Genomic DNA, 13216 nt, shown 5'->3' on the forward strand with positions numbered 1-13216 from the left:
TGGTACAAGAATAACCAAAATTAAAAGGTGGGGTTGTGAAGCAATGATAAAATTCATGTTCCATGAAAAGATGTACAAGATTGAACAATTCCGTGAGGGTCACAATCACCCAGTGACGCCTGTCAAAAATAGGGAATTTGAGAAACTTGCTGTTAATATAAATCAACTGAACGAATATCATAAGCAATTGATTATCCAAAATTCGAGATTGAATGTCGGGGCTAGTTTAACATACAAATTATGCAAGGAACAAGTAGAGGGTTTCGAAAATGTTGGAGCTACCCTTACGCAGTTCAAGAATTTCCAAAGGAATGTAAAGTGTCTACTTAATGGCAAGGATGGACATATGTTCATCTCTCGTTTAGAAACCCTCCGAGAAACAAAAGGTTTGGTATTTTCATATGAAACAGATGCTGACAGTGCTTTGACAAGAATTTTTTGGACAAATGCGGATTCCATCAGATGTTACGCATTGTTTGGTGATGCTATTTCATTCGATACAACCTATGGAACGAACAAATATAACATAAAATTTGCACCTTTCACTGGCATTGACAATCACAAAAAGTCAATAACATTTGGATGCGTGCTTTTAGATCATGAAGACGATGACTCATTTATTTGGGCATTTCAGCAGTTCCTGAAAGCAATGGGTGGCAAAGAACCCAATTACATCATCAGTGACCAAGATGCCGGAATAATAAATGCAATTCCAGGTGTGTTTGGAATATCTTACTTTTGTGAAACTGGTTATTAATTTGGTGAATCTAGGAACATTATTCGTGAATCTTGAAATTTATTTTGTGAATCATAGAGCGTGTTTTGTGAAACTTAGATCTTGATTTGTGAAACACAAAGCTAATATTCTTAAACTTGGTCATAAGTTGTTGAAATTGCCTATTTTGTTATTTCTCTTATCTTGTGAATCTGAGACCTTGTTTTGTGAATCTTAGACCTTATCTTGAGAATCTCAGACCTTATCTTGTGAATCTCAGACCTTGTTCAGTGAATCTTTGGGCTTGTTATGTGAAACTTGGTCGTGGTTTAAAATCATCTATTTTGCTCTTAATTTTGTGAATCTCAGACCTTATCTTGTGAATCTCAGACCTTGTTCAGTGAATCTTTGGGCTTATTATGTGAAACTTGGTCGTGGTTTAAAATCATCTATTTTGCTCATAATTTTTGGAATCTCAGACCTTATCTTGTGAATCTCAGACCTTGTTCAGTGAATCTTTGGGCTTGTTATGTGAAACTTGGTCGTGGTTTAAAATCATCTATTTTGCTCTTAATTTTGTGAATTTCAGACATTATCTTGTGAATGTCAGACCTTGTTCAGTGAATCTTAGGGCTTGTTATGTGAAACTTGGTCGTGGTTTAAAATCATCTATTTTGCTCTTAATTTTGTGAATCTCAGACGTTATCTTGTGAATCTCAGACCTTGTTCAGTGAATCTCAGGGCTTGTTATGTGAAACTTGATCGTGGTTTAAAATCATCTATTTTGCTCTTAATTTTGTGAATCTCAGACCTTATCTTGTGAATCTCAGACCTTGTTCAGTGAATCTTTGGGCTTGTTATGTGAAACACAAAGCTAATATTCTTAAACTTGGCCATAAGTTGTTGAAATTGCCTATTTTGTTATTTCTCTTATCTTGTGAATCTGAGACCTTGTTTAGTGAATCTTAGAGCTTGATTTATGACCAAAGATCTCTGACAATAGATAATGTGGATTTTGTGACTTGCAGCCGTGTTCAAAAAAGTAAGACATCACTTTTTCATGTGGCACATTATGAAAAAAGTAACAGACAAGGTTGGGAGCACAATTTGCAAAGAGACTGATTTCTTAAGTCGTCTGAACAATGTTGTCTGGAGCGAGGACTTGGAGCCTGAGAAATTTGAAGAGAATTGGGCTAAGGTCATTAGCGAGTTTTCGTTAGAAGAAAATAAATGGTTGACTGACAAGTTTGCGGAACGAGATCAGTGGATACCCGCTTATTTCAGGAATGTGCCGATAGGCAACGTTTTAAAAACCACACAAAGATCAGAGAGTTCGAATAGCTTCTTCAAGAGATTTAAAAATAAATATGGGACTCTTGTCGAATTTTGGATGAGATTTGAGAGTGCCATGGACCAACAAAGGCACAATCTAAAGCTTCTTGAAGCAAAGAGCCACAACTCAATGCCTGAAACCCTATTCGGGTTAAACTGGGAGGCCCATGCAGTGAAGGTCTATACACATGAAGTGTTCTTGGACTTCCAAGAGAAGGTTAAATTTTCGGTAAATGCGTGTAGTGTTTGTACTGTGGATACACCCCACCAGATCCAGTAACTAACTTTGAAGTTTCAATTGTTGAGGACGTGAACAAGCGAAAGAGATATACAGTTGAGTACAATAGGAGAACAATGGATGTCCGTTGTGCATGTAAATTGTTTGAAAGGAAAGGTATCTTATGCAAACACATCATTTGGATTTGCTCGGGAAAGTTTAAGGAAATTCCTAAGAAATACATTTTGCGTAGGTGGAGTAAGAATGCACTCAGAAACCCGGTTTATGATTTGAATGGAAATCTACTGGAAAACAATGATCTTATTGGTAATAGTAAATTTGGAATGTCTCGGGTGTGGTCTGAGATTTACGCAACTGTTGGTATGCTCAAAAGAAAAGAAGAAGAGTCGGATATGAGAGAGTTTGCCAAGCTAATAAAAGAATTCCGAGAGAAGTTGGAGCCAAACCCAAAGCCTTTGACCAAAGAACAAGAATCTGAGGCCCTTCTCAACTGCAAGGCTCCAAAAGAAATCAAGATCTTACCACCTAAAGTCTCTAGAAACAAAGGTAGTGGTAAAAGGATGGTGAGCAGCAAAAATAAGGCAATTATGAAGGCAAAAAAACCGAAAAGGATGTGTGCTAAGTGTAAACGCATGTCACACCACGATAAAAGAAATTGTCCAAATGAGTTTGCAGAGCATCCTCCTGAGAATCAAGTATGTATAATTCTACTCTTGTCTTTCCATTTTAGTATTGCTTGAAAACGCAATTACTATTGTCTACTAATTCTTTTTTTTTCTAAAAAAAAGTATCTAATAAAGGTTTGATTCTTCACATAGGGAGACACATCGGAAGAAGAGGAAGAGGTCGAGAATGAAGAATGATTTAATGGAGTATTCTTAAGCAACGAGAATAGAGATGACGATTGAAGAAGACAAGTTTTAAGCTCGTTTTATTTTTGTCAATGTAATGGAGTATTCTTAAGCAACGAGAATAGAGATGACGATTGAAGAAGACAAGTTTTAAGCTCGTTTTATTTTTGTCAATGTTGTGAATCCTGTGAATCTTGGACCTTATTTTGTGAAACTGGAATGTAAAATTGTGAAACTTGGTTCTGAATCTAGCATCAAGCATTTTTATCATTTCAGACCTTGTTCAGTGAATCTTTTGAATCTCAGACCTTGTTCAGTGAATCTTAGGGCTTGTTCTGTGAAACTTGGTCGTGGTTTAAAATCATCTATTTTGTTCTTAATTTTGTGAATCTCAGACCTTATCTTGTGAATCTCAGTCCTTTTGCTCAACTCAATGTCAATGTCAATGTCAAACTTGGTCGTGGTTTAAAATCATCTACTTTACAACTATCAAATATCTTTACAAGAGTCCATGAAGGCAACAATCTTTACAGGAGCCTCGACCTACTTTTGCTCAACTCAATGTCAATGTCAATGTCAATGTCAAATTAGCTCAAATTGCTCAACTCAATGTCAAATTAGCTAAATAAGTCACATAAGTGACCCTGAAAAATCATTACGACTTTACAACTATCAAATATCTTTACTAGAGTTGATGAAGGCAACAATCTTTACAGGAGCCTCGACCCACTTTTGCATATTATGACTTCACGGACAATTGTCTTCTTTAATTAAACACCTATACAACCAAAAACAAGTACAATCGACTTATTTACGAAATATTCGCCAAAGTTATGAAGAAATGAACTTCACATCATTTTTAAGACAATGAAGTGTACCTTTTTAGTATTTTTATCCCATTTAAGTAGTTCCAATATGATCGATTTTCGATATTGTGTCAATTTCTCCAAAGAGCGACATATATTAATGAAGTATATAGACAACCAACCTATCTTTATTTGGTGAATATCAAACCTTGTTTTGTGATTTTCAAACCTTGTTCAGTGAATCTCAGAGCTTGTTCATTGAATCTCAGAGCTTGTTGATTTTAAACCACTTATATAATGACCAAGTTTCACAAAAAAAGTTCTAAGATTCACTGAACAATGTCTGAGATTCACAAGATAAGCCTTTACTTTTGTATACTAATGAACTTACCTCAAAATATTCACTTTTGGTCCATAAACTATCGTCGTCCATGGCACTCAACCACTTCAACAGAAAAACTCCACAATCATAACTAGACAAAAAAAAACAGTAAATGGTTTAAAATCAACAAGCTCAAAATAATAATTATTGATCTGTTAACAAAAGGAAAAAGATACATGCTTACATACCTTGTTGTTTGTTGAGGGACTTCGAGATTGACAAATTCGTTCGTGTGCATGAACTCCAAAGATTTATATGACTCTCCCAAAATAGATGAAACATGATGTACCTGAAAAAGAAAAGGCAATAATAAGATCAAAATATATTTTGGAGTATATTTTTAAAAGAAAAGGCAATAACAATATTTTGGAAAAAAAAAATCATACAAGCTCTTTGGCATGCTTGTTATCAGGATCCACATTAACAGCCATGCATGAGTTAAGGATGAAATTTTTTCCCTGCTTTATATCACAAACACAAGCCCACCAATGCTGCGGCGGCGTGTTACTATGGAAAGGGATATAAACCTGAGATAGTAGATGTACAAGACAAACCAAGAGATTAATGCTATAATAAGGAAAATAAGGTCCAGGATTCACAAAATAAGGTTAACGATTCACAAAACAAGTTCACAAACTAAGGTCAAGGAGTTCACAAAATAAGGTCTAGGATTCACAAAACAAGGTCCAGGATTCACGAATTAAGTTCCAGGATTCACAAATAAGTTCACAAAATAAGTTCACAAAATAAGTTCACAAAATAAGTTCCAAGATTCACAAAATAAGCTCCTAGATTCACAAAATAACGTCAAGGATTCACAAAATAAGTTCACAAATAAGGTCAAGGATACATAAAATAAGTTCACAAAATAGGGTCCAGGATTCACAAAATAAGTTCACAAAATAAGGTCCAGGATTCACCAAATAAGTTCACAAAATAAGGTCCAGGATTCACAAAACAAGTTCCAGGATTCACGAAATAAGGTCCAGGATTCACAAATAAGTTCACAAAATAAGTTCCAATATTCACAAAATAAGCTCCAAGATTCACAAAATAAGCTCCAAGATTCAAACAAGTTCCGAACATATCAATGACCTACAAATAAGTAAAATAAACATCACAAATATCTGACCTTGTCGATATGGCTACCATCAACTGAAGTGTAACTGTCCTTTATGTATGGACCCCAAATAACGGGGTTGTTTTCTCGATGAAGACCCTACAAGTCACAAGAAGGCAATTTTAGAAACAAAGCAACTTTAAGAACGCAAAATACTTGAATATCAACATATAAAGGATTTGAGACTGACAAATATTGTTGTTGGCAAGTAGAGTAAATTTCTTCTACTGAGTGTGCACTTAATTCTAAATATATCAATGACCTACAAAATTAAATTTGTTAGGAAACATACACATCGAGTGACGTGAACAAAATGAAAATATGGGCAGGAAAAGGAAAATAATACTCAGGGGTTACTTACCTGATCCATAATAAGGCCTTTCGGTCCAAGGCTATGCAAAGCATCTCTTGTGACTTCCATCCACGGAGTGGACACCATAACCTCACTTCATTATTGATAAAATTCAATTAGTAGATATATTTATTACAATAAAAAAATCAAAAAATCAAAGCAAAAATATGACATTACTATTGAGTTTTCTTTGATCTCTTTCGAACAAAATTCAGCAATTCTGTGTCAGTGTATTGAGGCTATTCTAGTGCATCATTTTGTACTATTTCTCTGTATAGGTTCTCTTGATCGCACGCCCTCAACTCCTTACTGGAAGATGGTTTATCGAGGCCGAAAACAATTGGTGTAGAAGGAGGATAATTGTTCCCTACCACAGGAGGAGGAGTAGAAGTCGCAGGAGTAGCTAGAACAGTAACGATGGGGTGACTAGGCTCACTGTTCTCAAAACATGTAATAATTTGATCGCACGCCCTCAACTCCTTACTGGCAGATGGTGTAGAAGGAGGGTCACTGTTCCCTACCACGGGAGGAGGAGGAGCAGTAGAAGTCGCAGGAGTAGCTAGAACAGTAACAGTGGGGTGAGTGGGCTCATTGACGGAAGGGACATCATCAATAGCACTGGAACTTGTTTGCATATCTCTTTCACTTGTTCTCCTCCTATTGTACTCAACCCACCGTTCTTGATTATCATGATCATCCGCTACCACTGTGGCTCAGAATGGTCAGGTTTTTCATCATTGACGGGAGGGACATCATCATTGATGGGAAGGAAATCATCAATAGCAGTATTATGAGAGGGAGATAAAAGATGATCAGGTTGTTCATCAGCTTGAATACAAGACGTTGAAGGTTCGCCAAGTGGTATGATTTGGCATTATAGTTTTGGTGGTGAACGACGTGACTGTATTGGTTGCAAAGCTTCACCCATCACGTCCAATGCCTCCAACAATTCAGCTAAATAATCCCCACTATTACCCTCCACACTCTCCTGGACATTACCCTCCACACTCTCCTGTACATTACCCTCCTCATTATTGTCTTCTTGAGATAACCTAAAACCATCTGCCATACCATGTACAGCTGCAACTAGTTTAGAAACTGTTGCTGAGGAAGGTAGTTTGCGTAGAGCTTGGCTAGCAAGATATTTGTACGCCACGAAAGCTTGAGCCATGACCTTTGCGGAAACCGCAAGTTTATTAACAAACTCAGTAGTACTACCTGAATTATTAGGTAGAAGAGGATCAACATTTGCGGAAAGCGCAAGTTTATTAATAAACTCAGTAGGAGGATCAGAAGGTTCTTCATCTTCAGAATGTTGTTGTTCACTTCTTGGCTTTGAAGACTGCCTAAACTCAATAGTTGGCAAAGGTGCACTCGGTGGCTTTGAAGACTGCCTAAACTCAATAGTAGGCAAAAGTGCATGTGCCTTATGCTCAGTGATGACCAGTGGAGGCTCAATAGAACCCCTACCGAAAGTTTTATTTTCCGAATTTTTGTCATTCACTTCCTCCTTAAGTCTCTGGGATATAGCTTCTTTAGTCCAAGTTGAGATCGTTGGAAACTGCCGAGTAACAAGGCGTGCTTTGAAGACACATCAGTCTAGATAAATAAAAACCAAGACCATAATAGGTCCACCAAACCAATTTTCTTTCAGCTTTTTGGTCTTCCACTCCTCCTTTTTCCAAGACTCAACTTGGGAAGCCAATTTACGTTTAATAAAATTGCACCAGTTGAATTCGGAGATCAACTCAGTGTTTACCAAACTTTTAAGAAGTCTCAAACTTGCCCGATTGCCTATAACACCGCCTAAAAGAGCATTGAAGATATAAATGATGAAAGTGCGTTTGAAATCATCTCCACCATCTCTTTGTGTAGAGAGCTTTTGCATAATGTGTTTGAGCTCAATGGAACTACCTTTGTATTGACTTCTGAACTCCTCCAAAACAGACACATAAGAAGGGCACTTATCTCCAATTTTTGCTTCTTAGACAATGTTTGGACCCATTGGCAATCCCAGGCACAGATGGATATCTTCCTCTAAAACAAGGAGTTTCCCATCACACAACGATCCTGTAAAGGGGTCATAATTTGAAACTAGCCAGTACGCCAAGTGACCCGGAACAACATCTGTTTTAAGATGCAATAGAGAACCAAATCCCATTTCTTGTATAGCTTCAATCTGCTTATCTGATGGTGGATTCTCCTTATTGTTGAGAAAGTTGTAAAGCCCAGCAGGAGACATCCGAGTCCTCAACACAGGCAGTCTGTCTTTGTAAATTCTTGTTTTTTTTGTAGGTGGCTCAAAGAGTGGTTTAGTAGCTTCAGTAGGTGCTTCAGTAGAATCAGCAGCTGGTTCAACAGGTCGCTTCATTTTAGCTTGCTTCCTATTATGCACCAAGTAAGGCAAAATAACATCAGAACTAAAATCCAAAATGTAAACATTTTAAGTAAGTTTGACAATAGAGAAGGTGATTTCATGCACTTATTAACAAGTATAACAATATTATCTTCCAATTTCACAAAACAGGGTCTGAGATTCACACAATTAAGTCCTAGATTCACACAAGTAGGTCCTAGATTCACGAAATGCAAATGAGATGTAGCTACTGAAAACTTAACCAACAATAAATTTAAAAACTGGCAATATAGAAGGATAAGATAATGAAAACAGATAAGGTGATTTCACCCACTTATTAACAAGTATAACAATATTATCTTCCAGTTTCACAAAACAAGGTCTGAGATTCACACAATTAGGTCCTAGATTCACACAAGTAGGTCCTAGATTCACGAAATGCAAATGAGATGTAGCTACTGAAAACTTAACCAACAATACATTTAAAAACTGGCAATATGGAAGGATAAGATAATGAAAACAGAGAAGGTGATTTCATGCACTTATTAACAAGTATAACAATATTATCTTCCAGTTTCACAAAACAAGGTCTGAGATTCACACAATTAGGTCCTAGATTCACGAAATGCAAATGAGATGTAGCTACTGAAAACTTAACCAACAATACATTTAAAAACTGGCAAAGAACATGCATCCAAAGAACATGCATCCAAAAGAACGATAAATTAATCACAAAACCATACGCAAGAGAATCGAAATATACTAAAAAAACCCTAAACCCTCAATAACAAAAACCCTAAACCCTCAATAACAAAAACTGGCAAAAACCCTAAACTCTCAATAACAAAAACCTGCATAATAAAAACAATAATTTGACGAATTAAAGAAGTTGATTGAAAATTATGGTGAAAAATACGAAACAAAAGGAGGATGAATCGAAACTTGAGAAAGTAGATAGAAAATACCTAATTTGCAGATGATAGCGATAGTAGAAACGGCAATGCTAATGGCAGACGAAAAGCTCAATGATAATGGCGGATAATGGCGAAGACAGATGTGAAATTGGAGTACTGAATATGGAAGTTGAAGAGAGAGATAGTTAGTGAATATGGAAGTTGAAGAGAGAGCACTGAATATGGAAGTTGAAGTGAAATTTGAAATTGCGAAATTTTGTGAAACTGGACCACGTGGATCTTTACTTAAGAATACATGACTCCTAATTTTGAGAATCTTGGAACTAATTACGTGAAACTGGAGCATGAAATTGTGAAACTAAGTCTGAATAGTTGATCTTCACTTAAGATGTTTCTTTTACTCAATGTTGTGAATCCTGGAACTTATCTTATGAAACTGGAACATAAAATTATGAAACCTAGACCTGAATCCAGCATTAAGTATTTTTGTGAATTTAGTCTTTAGTCTTTTTTATAATGTGGATTTTGATCAAAATTTAGTCTTTAGTCGATGTCACATTGTTTCCCAATGAAGTAAAGCCTAAATCCAGCATCGTTTCCCAATTTAGCCTGAATCCAGCATCGTTTCCCAATGAAGTAAAGCTTTTAGTTGATGACATTAAACATGTAATTGTGCCAAAGGTATATCCAGACCTGAATCCATTAATCATGTAATGTACATAATACAGAAACAGATGCGAATCAAATGAGAAGGCGGCTTGCATTAAACATCTTTGTCTCTCAATAAAAGACCGTCATACGAAGTACATCCGTCTCATCTTATGGTCAAATCCAAGTTTCACAATTTCTTGTAGCATTACATTCTCGACTACTAAATACAATCTCGACTACTCAAATACAAGACTACAGACTAATCAATTCATGGTACCATTACAAACAAACAAGGTCATATGGCCGAATTTCACCATTTCGAATACTGAGTACATCAACACAAGATAGATATAGCAGGCCTGCTGAAACAAGGGATGTCCGCCAGTGAACACATATCCATCGGAGAAAGATCATTTTCTTGCAAAAAGACTGTCATGTCATCAATGAAACACCTATACCATCAAAAACAAGTAACAATTAAGAGATTTTCACCCAACTTATTTACAAAATGTTCACCAAAGTTATGCCCAAATGGACTTTGCATTAATTTTAAGTCAAGCAAGTGTACCGTTTTTGTATTTTTATCCCATTTAAGAAGTTCCAATATTATCTTCTTTCGATAGTCAGGCAATTTCTGCAAAAGAGATTTTCATACAGTATAGTATATATTTAATATGTAGCAATGGCAAGGTAGGAGGCAAAATCCGTAAATTTATACCTCAAAATATTCATTGTTGGTCCATAAACTTTCATTGTCCAACGCATCCAACCATTTCAGCACAAACACTCCACAATCAAAACTACAAATAAATAAACATTTATGAGTAAAAGAAACATCTCAAGTGAAGATCAACTATTCAACCATTCATTTCAGCAATATGGGATTGGGTACTTGGTTTTGGTCAGAGAGGGACCATTCAAACTTGTACGATAAAAACACAAATATAGCCTAAAAAACGAAGATACATGGTTACATACCATGTTTTTTGTTGAGGGACTTTAAGGTTGCACTACTACAAATCCAGGCAACTACAACGCCCCTTTAACAACGTTTATGCACGAAAATCACAATAGACGTTGTAGAATGTATGGCGCGATTTTTACTAAACTTAATTACAACGGGTATGGTTATATAACCGTTGTTATACGTTTTAACAACGGGTTAAATTTGCACAACCGTTGTTAATAATTTGGCCCAAAATTGGCGCAAAGTTAGTGAAAAGTAATCACAACGGGTATTTTTAAACCCGTTGTTAATACTTATTTGACAACGGTTGTTGATTTACAACCGTTGTTAAAACTTATTTAACAACGGTTGTTGTTGAACAACCGTTGTCAATACTTTCAATACTATAAACCACACAAACACAGATCAGCTGCAGCCACAAAACACATACATAACCTAACACAAACACAAACACAGACAAACACAAACATACACAAACACAGCAAACACACTTTCTCATCGTCTCTTTCTCTCTTTCTCTCTTTCTCATCGTCGCTTTATCATCTCGCCGTCACTGTTGGTTTCATCGTCTCTTACTTTCTCTAATTATCAGGTAAATCTCGCCGTCACTGTTGGTTTTATCGTCTTTCATCGTGATTGTTTTCTTTTTTTAATTATTTCATTTGCATGTATATATGATGGGTTTTTATCGATCATTATTATGTTATTATTCGCTTAATTAGCTCGTAAAACAAATTAAATTAAATAAAACAAAGAAGAAGCAAGATGATAGAGAGGAATGCATGATAAACTTAGTTAATAATTCATTAATATATATATATATATATATATATATATAAATACATAAATTAAAAAAAGAATTACATTTCTAAAAATGCAATTCTTATATTTTCATAGAGAGTCTTATTCTCTTCTATGATATCCCTCCTCTCCTCCTTAGCTATTTGGAGGTTTCGTTTCGTGCCATTTGCTATATCGTCATATAGCTGCAACAACTGCTGCTCTGTCAAGCCATTTCTTTTGGCGTCCTTGAGTGCGGCTTGAGCATCCACAAGATAGCTCCTAAAACTGTCCTCGATGTGGAGCAACCAGCGGATGAAGCTGTTGTTGTTCTCGGTCATAGTAAGAGTTTTAAGGATGTAATCGTTCATTTTGTTGATGAACTTTGGAGTTGTTAGTTTGAAAGATTAATTAGGGGTTGGAGATTATTTTAGCAGTTAGGGTTTGAAGATAGTGAGATAATGGAATGGTGGTTGAGATAATGTATGTATTTATACTAAGTAATGTGTCCTTTGAGTTGTTTTTTAATTAATATAATATATGCATGTTTAGGAAGTTGTGTCATAATCATCATATCTCCTTGCTTCAAATCTTATGTAAACCCTTCTCATTCCATATATTGTCCATTCATATGCACAAGACACAGGGGGATGGCGGTAATAATGCATGCATCGGAATTATAACGGGCCCCGTAATTATGCATGCATCTAGTAATATTTAATTTAATTTTTTTTTATTTTGTAAAAACAAACAACAACGGTTATGTAGATACAACCCGTTGTCTTTAGTTATAACGACGGTTCCTTGTAAATTAACCGTTGTTATAACTTTCCCACCAAAATTGAGTGACACTTTCCACAACGGGTTTTGATACTTAAAACCGTTGTTAATAGTTTTAACAACGGGTTGCTTAAGAAAACCAACCGTTGTTAAAACCTTTTACAACGGACGCTTTAACAACGTCCGCTATTTTATATAACAACGGTTTTTAGACGTTGTTATAGCCTGTATCTGTAGTAGTGTTGACAATTGGGTTCATGTACATCAACCGCAAAGGTTCAAATGCAGATGAACCACCACAAAGAACAGATGAAACTTGGTACAACTGGAACATGAAAAAAACAATAAAATATAAAAATATGACAGGGTTATATTTTTAAGAAACTAAAGATAAATACTCCAAAATATTTTGGGAAAAAATCATAAAATCTCGTGGGTTGTGTGGTTATCAGGATCCGCATGTAAATCGGTGCTCGAGTCGAGGATGAAATTTACTTATTGCTTTAAATCGCAAACGCAAGCCCACCAATGATGACACTTATCGTTAAGCATAGGGATAAAAACCTGCAATAGACAAACCAATTAACAATACACATGAACGAAAATAAATAAAAAAGAACATAAATAGCAGAAGAGGGATCTTTCACCTTTTGGATATTGCTCCCATCAAATGGAATGTAATCAGACTTCAGGTATTGACCCCAAATAGCTGGGTTGCGTTCTTCATGAACGGTCTGCATGTGACAAAAGTAGGACCATTTTAATAAACCAGAGCGGAGCAACATTAAGAACGCAAATACTTGAATATCAACATCTAAAGGATTTGAAGCTCACATATACTGTGGTTGGCAAGTAGAGGAGATGTGATCTACCGAGTGTGGACTTAACTCCAAACATATCAATCACCTACAAAATCAAATTTAACAAAACATAGGTAAAGGATTCACAAAATAAGGTCCAAGATTCACAAAA

The 13216-nt window shown here is 35.8% G+C and overlaps 1 protein-coding gene across 1 annotated transcript; it reads left to right on the plus strand.

Moving 5' to 3' along the window:
- The first annotated feature begins 346 nt into the window (after nt 1-346).
- On the plus strand, nt 347-2327 carry LOC141620090 (protein FAR1-RELATED SEQUENCE 2-like). The gene is made up of 3 exons (XM_074437050.1): nt 347-716; nt 1744-1960; nt 2111-2327. The coding sequence occupies exons 1-3, from the start codon at nt 347-349 to the stop codon at nt 2325-2327; spliced, it is 804 nt and encodes a 267-aa protein (XP_074293151.1).
- The last annotated feature ends 10889 nt before the right edge of the window (nt 2328-13216 follow it).

The sequence above is a fragment of the Silene latifolia genome, chromosome X, assembly GCF_048544455.1.
Source record: "Silene latifolia isolate original U9 population chromosome X, ASM4854445v1, whole genome shotgun sequence".
NCBI classification, from domain to species: Eukaryota; Viridiplantae; Streptophyta; class Magnoliopsida; order Caryophyllales; family Caryophyllaceae; genus Silene; species Silene latifolia.